We start from the raw sequence: 10,261 nt of genomic DNA, 5'->3' as shown, positions 1-10,261 counted from the left end.
TATACTTAAGTATACTTGGCTCATACTGACAAGTATACTTAAAAGTCTAAGTAAACTTGGTTTATACTGACAAGTATACAGACAAGTTAAGTATATTTGGCTTATAGGCCTACTATATATTTTGATTAAGGCATACTTAAGAAAAATATAATTAAGTATTCTTGCCTTAGAGGCCTACAGAAAAGAATACTTGGCTTGTAGTTGTGCTTACTTGTTGATAGAGTAGCCTATTAAAGTGTGTGAGAGTTTGTAAAAGAATGTTTTGATATGAATTTACTTCAATTCATCAAGTTTTTGGATTATCCGTTCACCGTAGAGGCATGCGAGAACAACTCATTTTATTATTATTTTTAATCTCATCACAAATCATCAAGTCAAATAGCAAAAGGGGTAAGTCTCTTTATGTAATACATAAATCATTGGCTAAGAACTATAACTTAAAACATGCAAAGTATACTTTCATGAACTAAAAAGCAGTTATGCTCACAAGTCATTTTTTGCAAGTCCAAGTCAAGTTTAAAATTTTAAAATCTGATTCTATTGCTCTCAATCTAAAGACATAATATGCAACGTCACAAGTAGACACCACTTTAAAAGGGTCACAAGCCAAACAGGTCAGGAACTAATGCAGTAGGGATTAAAGGGTCACCTCAGGTGCGCCTCAGGGCAGCGAGTTCATGTTGACAGCAAATGTATAGACACACAACAACAGATATGTATTCAAGATTTAACACTTCAATGACACTTCCATCCCATGCAAATAAGATGCTGAGTGTTATTTGCAGTAATTGGTGTCATCTGTTGGAGGAGACCAGGCGTCTGCGCTTCTGAGTAAAGAGGAAAATTGGGTAACTTAGGGGAAATTTATATTCAGCACAAGAAGAGGAAGTGTTTAGAAACAAGCGTTGCTACATACGTTCCTCACAGAACAAGAATAGGAAGTATGTAGACTACAGGAAAAAACAAATCCCCATCTCAAAGCGACACAACTGTTGCAAGCGGTAACCACAGAGGTCTATTTAACTAGTGCAGGTGCAACTACAGCAGCTGCACACTGCTGTTCTTCAGAGTTTCTGAAGTGCTTCTGGTGTAAGGATGAGTGACGCGCTGGAGAGGACTACAGAATGTCCCTTGCCACTTCTCGCAGATGACTCCAGCCGAGTCGAGGACAGAAACAGCCAGGGATGCTCAAGTGAGTTACGTTGGGAGGATGGAGGTCTACCTGTGGAGCTGCAGAAAGGGATGGAGACCTTACGAGTGAACAAAGAACTGACCGATGTGGTGCTGTGTGTTCAGGGACATGACTTCCCCTGTCATAGAGCCATACTCGCTGCTGCCAGCCAGTACTTCAGGTAAAATACATCCAGTGTTGTTTAACTCCACTGTGAATACTGCTGGTTTTACAGGATTGTTTATTTTTTTCTGTGCAGGGCCATGTTTTGCAGCGGTCTGAAGGAGAGTTATGATGAGCGTGTGGAAATGAAGGGGCTGGACAGTGGCACAATGCACTCTCTGCTGGAGTATACCTACACCAGCCATGCCCTCCTCACACACGCAAACGTCCAGAGAATACTAGAGGCCGCCAGTCAATTTCAGGTAAAATGACAATTATTTACAATGAAAGTCAAAGAGGATACTCGATTAGTACTTTACTTTGCACATTCGTTGCCTAATACACGGAGAGTTCCTTGTGAATCTTGAGCACTTTTTTTCACATTTTTTAGCATTACAAATTGCCAGTAAAGACAAAAAGTTTTTCCTAAACCAAGCATTTTATAAGATCCTAAATATATCCTCAAAACATAAAGGGTGACTTTGGTGTTTTTCAACTCTATTTCCCCATGTTTTTGTGTCTAAGTGACTAATGGCGACAACAATTTTTTAAACTGGTCCAATATTTAGGGATAACACTGTAACCAACAGCCGTAAAACAAGCAGGGCAAGTATCAATGTAATGTTATGTCCAGTTGAAGTGCTTGTTTTTGCCACTAACCGGTTCAGAATGTTATTATAAGTGTCTGACAACATTATGGAAAGAACCTTACAGAGAAATAAAACGTTTCACTTTCTGTTTGTTATTGTGTAAAATTCCCACTAAAGGAGAAGTCTCGTTGTGAAATCTGAATATCCGTATACTCTGGCTCAAATAAATAACATTTAATTCAAAGACCTTATCCACATTGTAGAAATCAGCAAAATAAATATTCAGCCATGACATTGAAAATATTTTAGATAACACTAAGCTACGCTTTCTGTACTCCAACACAACAAACTCTGCCCAGCTGGCAATAACGTTTCCACCATGGATCTATTCAACTATTTTACCGTTTACTTCTGCTAACACGTCACCTAGCCAGATTTCAGAATGAGATTTCTCCTTGAGCGAGACTCTTTCCATAATGTCGGACACTTATAATAACAATCAGAGCCTGTCATGGCAAAAACAAGCACTTTTAGTGGACGTAAATGACGGTGCCAGCTTGCCCCAATAGTATTACATTGAAGCCTGTGAGAAGCTGTCATGTACAGCACTCTCCCTCAATACTGGATCAAGTTCAGAAATTGTTGTCCCTATTAGTTAGTGGGATACAAAAACATTGGAAAATAGGGTTCAGGTTGAAAAAAACAAACAAAGTTACCTTTTTAAATCATCCAGTGAAGAAAAACATTTTTTTTTTGTTTAGCTTGGCACATTTTTTACCTGACCCAATTGGGTGTGAAAGGGTTTTTATCAGATGAGTAACACTTTCTCAATCTACACAAGTGTGACCATGCATGATCATGTGGTTCTTCATTGGAAAGAAAAACACGAACTACCAGAATTAGACATGAAGTTCTAAACTAATCTAGTCTACCGTTTATACAAGATAGTCGATATTTATTGCATTTTAATTCAGTGTCATTGAATTATTATCAGACAGTTGGGACACATAAAAGGCATGGCAGGAGACACTACGGAACAGGATTAGCATCAGAAAGCATATTTATTTACATTCAGAAAGACCGGTTCTATTACAGCGATGCTTTTTTTATCAGCACTGTGACCCTGCTGTAGTTTAGAACTATATTTAAAGTCTCCAAATTGTTCTGATCTTTTCACTTTAGGCCATCTTCTTCCCCCACTCAGTGGAATAAACATCTTACTGAGTAAGAGATGAGTGAAAGAGGGAAGTGAAAGTTGCCCAGTTGTTTACACTCAGGATCAGTTTTCCATATAGGCTTAAATTAACTACGCAGCTGCACCACACAAGGGGGGAGGCAGGGCTTTGTGCTCCTTTACACATTTATATTTGTCACAAACAATTTGAGTTTTTTGAAAATAAAAAAAAAAGTTCATGCATTCTTGTTAGTACTCACTTCTTAAACGGACTGTTCTAGGGTTAAGATTGAGGTTAGAATTACAGATTAAGATTTAGGGTACAGTTGGAGGATATGCATGTAATAATAATAACACTATTTTAGGGCTGTCAATCGATTAAAATATTTAATCGCGATTAATCATAAATTAATCACATTTTTTGTATCTGTTCAAAATGTACCTTAAAGGGAGATTTGTCAAGTATTTAATACTCTTATCAACATGGGAGTGGGCAAATGTGCTTGCTTTATGCAAATGTATGTATATATTTATTATTGGAAATCAATTAACAACACAAAACAATAACAAATATTGTCCAGAAACCCTAACAGGTACTGCATTTAGCATAAAAAATATGCTCAAATCATAACATGGCAAACTCAAGCGCAACAGGCAACAACAGCTGTCAGTGTGTCAGTGTGCTGACTTGACTATGACTTGCCCCAAACTGCAAGTTATTATCATAAAGTGGGCATGTCTGTAAAGGGGAGACTTGTGGGTACCCATAGAACCCATTTTAACCACATATCTTGAAGTCAGAGGTCAAGGGATCCCTTTAAAAATGACCAGTTTTTCCTCGCCAAAATTTGGCGCACATTTGGAGCGTTATTGAACCTCCTTAGCATGACTTGGTACCAATAGACTCTTAAGGTTTTCTGGTTTCATATGATACCAGTATCTCCACTCTAGCTTTAAAGCTGAGCCCGCTACAACCTCCGAAAGATCGATTGCGTTAATGCGTTAAAGAAATTAGTGGCCTTAAAACTAATTTGTGTTAACGTGTTATCGCGTTAACTTTGACAGCCCTACTTTATTTATAGGCCTATAGCACTTTTCTAAATAGAGTTACAAAGTGCTTATCGGTAAAACAAACACAGTAAACAGTAAGAAATGCGGAAATGATTACAAGAAAAACTGTAAAAGTGGATTGCAAAATAAGTCTGTAAAAAATGAAATGTTGGCTATTATTAAGGCTTAAGGCAAGAAAACTTTTTCTCGTGAATTCTGGTGCAACTCACTGGTCTTAGAAATGTGGCTTCATCTGCTTATCAGTGACAATATTGAGAAACCCTGTGATGTGCACATCAGAGTGCTTTCTCAATTTTGATCTGAAAAGTGACACTAATGCCTGGCCTCGTCTCTTGCAGTTCCTGCGTGTGGTGGATGCATGTGCCGGCTTTCTGAGCAAGTCTCTGCACCTCGAGAGTTGCATCGGGATCCTGAATCTCGCTGAAAGCCATGCCTTGCCGGCCTTGATGACCGGGGCTCAGGACTACATTACCACTCACTTCTCCCAGGTGGTCCAGCAGCAGGACTTCCTGGAGCTGCCGGTAGAGTCGCTGGAGGCCGTCCTGCTGAGGGACGACCTCGATGTCAAATGTGAGGAGAGTGTTTTTGAAGCCCTCATGAGCTGGGTGAGAGCCCAGCAGGACGAACGCTGTCTTTCACTGGCAAGGTTGCTTTCGCATGTGCGGCTGCCACTGTTGGAGCCTGCTTACTTTGTAGAAAAAGTGGAGTCGGATGAACTGATTCGCTACTGCAGTGAGGCTTTTCCTTTGCTGCAAGAGGCCCGCATCTATCACCTCTCCGGCAGAGAGGTCAGTAGCCGATCAGGGAAGACCAAAAATGTGGTGTTGTGTCTGACATGATTATTATTTAACAAAATGCTGGTAGGCTGTTTTGCAAAAGCTATCTACTATAAAGCGGCAGTAGGTAGAATTGGAGCAAATGTGATTTAAAAAAAGTTATTTTTATAAAACTATATACTACATGTCACTATATCCTGACAATAGTGCATGAGACAGGTAATCTGAAAAACACCTCTGTGTCCTCCGGTGCTCCTAATGGCATCTGCAAGATTTCACAGACCGATGGGAAACAACCAATCAGAGCTGAGCTGGAGTCTGCTGTCTCTGAGCAGCTGTCAATCACTCACAAACTCCAATCAAACGGTCAAACTAGGCAGCGCTGATCAAATATGAATCAGTATTCTGTTACTGTAATGCCTATTTCTCGCCTCAGATATTTTCATAAACATCTTATAGTGTACTGTTTAGCTGTAAAATGAGAAAGTTTGTGAGTATGTTGAGATCAGTTGAGGAAATACCAAGCACCGCCCACCAGCCGGAGCAACGTTATCATTTTACAGCTAAACAGTACACTACAGTACACTGAAAACAGAGCCATGAGGAGGTGCAGGAGTCTAGTTATCTCTCAGAACACTTGAATTACAATATGCTGAAAGGTTATTATGGAAATTTTTGCCCTATGACGCCAAAAACATTCTGCCTACTGCCGCTTTAAAATGTTATAATAAGATAATAATCAATAGTTTTAATGTTGCACAAATAGACAATTTGTAAAAATAAAAAAAAAATCACTGCTGTTTAACATGTTTACAGGTGGTCTCTGAACGCACCAAACCACGCTTGCGGCACTTTCTATCAGAGGTGTTCCTGATCATCGGCGGCTGCACTAAAGACGAGCGCTTCATTTCCACTGTCACCTGTTTGGACCCCCTCAGACGCAGCAGGCTGGAGGTCGCCAGGCTGCCAATCACAGAGATGCAGGATGAATCCCAAAACAGGAAATGGGTGGAGTTTGCGTGCATCACCTTCCGCAATGAGTTGTACATTTCTGGTGAGCAAAAGACTTAGTTACTGTAATAAGTGTGGGAGATCCCCTACAGTGCAGATGAAAGTGAAATTGTCCCCCGTCTACTGATTATGTATCTGCCAAGCTATGGTTTCTTTAAGGCCTCTCCATTTTTCTTGCATCTTCATCATGTAAACAGGTTGTTATAAATGTTTCTAGGCTTTTCTTAATCAGATATAGTAATATAATCAGTGAATTCATAGTCTGCGACTGAACAAAACAACAGGATATCATCTGCAGTTAGAGTTTCTGTGGGTTTAGGTGTTTCCCAACTCAGGAACTGACACCCCAGCAGTGGTTACTTGCAGCAGCCCAGCAACACGTACGTTGTGAAAGTTCAGACTAGGTCGTGGGAGTTCATCTCAGAATGATGTGTGTGGCCAAATGTAGAGCACAGATAGTCATAACTAAAGGTTCAGTGACACGTCAATGTTTGGGGATGAAAGTCTGTACATCAGGTGACTATTTTTTCTTTAATGCTCCTGTTTGTTGCAGGAGGTAAAGAGACTCAGCATGATGTGTGGAAATATAATGGCGCCTTGGACAAGTGGATCCAGATCGAGCCCCTGACAACCGGGCGCTGGAGACACAAGATGGCAGTTCATGGGGGAAAGGTGTACGCGCTGGGTGGATTTGATGGAGTTCAGAGACTTGATAGCGTGGAGGCCTATGATCCCTTTCACAATCGCTGGGCACAGGTACACATACAAGACTTCTATATAATAGTGCTTTTGCATCAAATGTTCCTTAAGGCCAATAGAAATATATTTTTTATAATAACAATGACTACATGGATGTGAAAGGTGTTGCTCATAGTGACAAACCCACAGAGTATTATCACCTGATTCTGCAGTTTAAACATACATGTAATGGAGCATTTAGTAGCTAATAAGTCTTCCTCAGAAGACCCAAACAGAGCTAAAAGGAGAATAAATATTGGATTTATGCAGGTTTAATGATATCATTCCACCAAAAATCAAACACCAGATTGGGGCCATAACTTATGGAACCCGTAAATGTTCAATATTAAATTAATAATAAAAGGCATTATGAAATAAATGCAGAAATAAATTGTGTAAAATATATAAATGGACTAACAAAGAAGAAATCATTAAACTCAACTCATTTATTAAGAAATGTTACTTCATTCTTCACTTTCATGATAACAAAATTGCATTTGATATCATTTATATTTCATTATACCCATTCTACTTCAAAACGCCCTTTTTTTTGCCCAAAAGTCACATTCATTAGCAGCAGCTAGATAGTTGATTCAGAATGACTTTGTTGTTGAAGCTAACAGGTGATAACTGGATAATTCTGGTAGCAGTTGTTGAGAGGCAGGAGACATGTGATTGGCTGAAAAATCAGGAAACTGAACATTACGAAATAATGAGTGGTGTGAAATAAAATGTGACATTACGAAATAAAAGCAGACTTTTGAAAAAGGGCATTTTGAAAGAAAGATGAGCTGAGGTTTATTATATATATTATATTTTTTCTATTTATAGGCTATTTTCCACAATTTATTCTCGTGATTGTTTATTTCATAAATATGTATTTATTTATTTAATATTGAACACTTTGGAGCTCCATAATTACCATTAATTACTATACTATTATTGCGTAAATTAAGTGTTAAATACTGTTCATCTGACAGTCCAAACTGCTTTTAAACAATATATCTCACATATTTACTTCTACACCTGTTTGGCTGTACTCCATTACATGAGATGCCCTTTTGGCTGTGCTTGCAGGTGACACCTCTTGCAGTAGGTGTGAGCTCCTTTGCTGCTGCAAGCTATGACAGATGGATCTATGTGATCGGTGGAGGGCCCAATGGAAAGTTGGCGACTGATAAGGTTCAGTGCTGGGAACCTGGGACAGACTGCTGGGAGCTGCGGGCGCCCATTCCCATCGAAACCAAATGCACTAACGCAGTCACATTCAAGAACTGCATCTATATAGTTGGTAAGTTGGCAGTGCTGGATGGTAACTAAGTGCATTTATCTAGCTTCACCTTGACCAACTAAACAGTGAAATGATATTAACACAATAATATGTAGTAGTAAAATATTTACAGGGGACATTTTTCTGTAATATGAGTATTTTTTTATATTTTAAATATATTTTACCAATAAGACTTTAGTTTAAATGGCATTTTCAATGCATTTATATTTGTAATGGAGTATTTTTTTATATTGGAGTATTGCTACACTGTAAAAAAAAACGTATTTTTTACAGTTTTTTTGAAGAAATTTTACATTTTTTGTCTGTATTTCAAAATGACAGAAAAAAATGTAAAAATGACATGTTTCATTTGTGATTTATATTTGATTTATATTTATATTTGATAAATGGTCTTAGACTTACAGTATTTTTTGTAATCACAATCGTAATTACCAGTATTTAAGCTTTTCTTGATCATTTTTAAAGATAATTATTCTGTTTAAGGTTTATGACTCTATTTTAACAATTAATTTATGTTTGAAGAAAAGGATTTCATGGAATTCTAAAAATATTTCTTGTAAAAATACAGATTTTTCTTTTGCAAAACTGCTGAGTTAATGTAAATTTAGGCTTTTGCAACGTAAAATTACATGTTTCATTTATGATTTATATGTAAATGGTCTTAGATTTACGGTGTATTACTCTATCCTAACAATAAATATATGTTAAAAATCAAATATTTCTTGTAAAATTACAGTAACGAAGGCTATTTATATAAAGATAATTACTGTTTTTTACATTTTCTGGCGCCCCTGCTGCCGGAAAAACAATTTTTTTTACAGTGTATCTTTAAAGTAAAGGATCTAAATACTTCCTCCAACATTGCAAGTTGGTGGCTTTAAATCTGGATTATGTGTATACATGTGTCTATATATGTTGATATTTATAAAGAAAAGTAAGTAGTGTAAACACTACTTTTCTCATATTGTGACTGACAATGTGGGAAAAACAGATCAAAACTTGTACAAATAATTGTTGTTTTTTCAAGACTGAGGTCATCTGTGTCTGGTTAATTGTGTGAGAAATGGATGTGCAAATGTGTGTATATATATTTATGAACTGTAATATGGTTTCTGTGTCTTGCTCCCAGGTGGTGCCATGCATGCCATGTACTGCTACTCACCTGTGTCAGACTCCTGGACCCTGGTGACCCGTCTGGGTGAGAGGGCGAGCTGTGCCATCGCTGCCTGCAACAACAAACTCTTCATCACTGGGGGACGGGATAACAAGAACCAAGTCATCTCCACGGTGATGTGCTGGGACGTTGACCGAGGGGTGTTGACAGAGGAGTGTGTGTTACCTTTGGGAGTGTCGCACCACGGAAGCGTGACACTCATGAAGTCCTACACACACATACACAGAATAGCACCTGTTTCAGAGTGCCAATGACACAAGACTTCTGTGAACAGGACATGGAGAGGAACACAAAGGGAAAAGGAGATCATTTGTTGCATTGCTGTTCATTTTAAGTCAATTTATGCCACTTTGAAATACTAGGAGTCAATCACTATCTAACCTTTAACAGTATAATGTTATGTAACAGCAGTAATTGTTGAAACTTGATTTGATACTGATTAAAAATGAATGTACAACAGTAATAACAGATGACTTTTAATACCAAGAAATACATTGTTTCATGGCTTTTACAGCTAACGTAAAGATTGCAGAAGCATGCAAACTGTTGACAATAATGCTTATTAATAACTAGAAATATGCATATCAACATGAGGTGTGACTTTCATTAAGGAACCAAACCCAAAGCCCTAGAGCACCTGATGTTTTTGTAATTCACATGCACACAGTCTGTGATACTGTTTTGTGCCTATATCTTCCTGTGAACACTGACATCTAGTGGTCTAAGATCTAGTTTACATCTAGTAAACTAAGAGGTTTGTTTTAAACAAACGAAAAAAGCAGATTGTCTTATTTGCACAGTGCAAACGTGTTTTAGAAAATGGCAAATCTTTGTGTGGAACAAAACCACTGAAGGCCCATAGGCTATTTTTGTCCAGGTACTGCATTCATTGAATTCCTGAGACATGTACACTCCCGGAAGAAAAACAAATCTAGCATCAATCTATGGCATCAATGGTCATTTGTCAAACTTCCGGTATATTTTCAAACTAAAATGTACTGACATGAAAGGTGACAAGTCCAGCAACAATTCATATCAAATCGTGAAATCAAACAAAGCTTGTGTGTTGAGTTAAAACAAATGAGTCTTTACTGGTCACCTCA

General features: G+C 38.0%; 1 protein-coding gene across 2 annotated transcripts; it reads left to right on the top strand.

Moving 5' to 3' along the window:
- Positions 1 to 251: 251 nt before the first annotated feature.
- klhl6 (kelch-like family member 6) lies at positions 252 to 9,621 on the top strand. Of its 2 annotated transcripts, XM_037790890.1 has the most exons (8): positions 252 to 390; positions 1,069 to 1,352; positions 1,431 to 1,596; positions 4,507 to 4,956; positions 5,761 to 5,998; positions 6,509 to 6,711; positions 7,771 to 7,984; positions 9,114 to 9,621. In XM_037790890.1, exons 2-8 carry the CDS (start codon positions 1,096 to 1,098, stop codon positions 9,410 to 9,412), a joined length of 1,827 nt encoding a protein of 608 aa, XP_037646818.1. In that variant the 5' UTR covers positions 252 to 390; positions 1,069 to 1,095; the 3' UTR covers positions 9,413 to 9,621. The 2 variants fall into 2 exon arrangements, with proteins under 2 accessions (XP_037646818.1, XP_037646817.1); XM_037790889.1 differs by lacking the exon at positions 252 to 390 and having other exon boundaries at positions 968 to 1,352.
- Positions 9,622 to 10,261: the final 640 nt, after the last annotated feature.

This window comes from Sebastes umbrosus, chromosome 13, assembly GCF_015220745.1.
Source record: "Sebastes umbrosus isolate fSebUmb1 chromosome 13, fSebUmb1.pri, whole genome shotgun sequence".
Taxonomy (NCBI): Eukaryota; Metazoa; Chordata; class Actinopteri; order Perciformes; family Sebastidae; genus Sebastes; species Sebastes umbrosus.
Note: the sequence above shows the minus strand (reverse complement) of the source record. Positions and strands in the feature narration are given on the sequence as shown.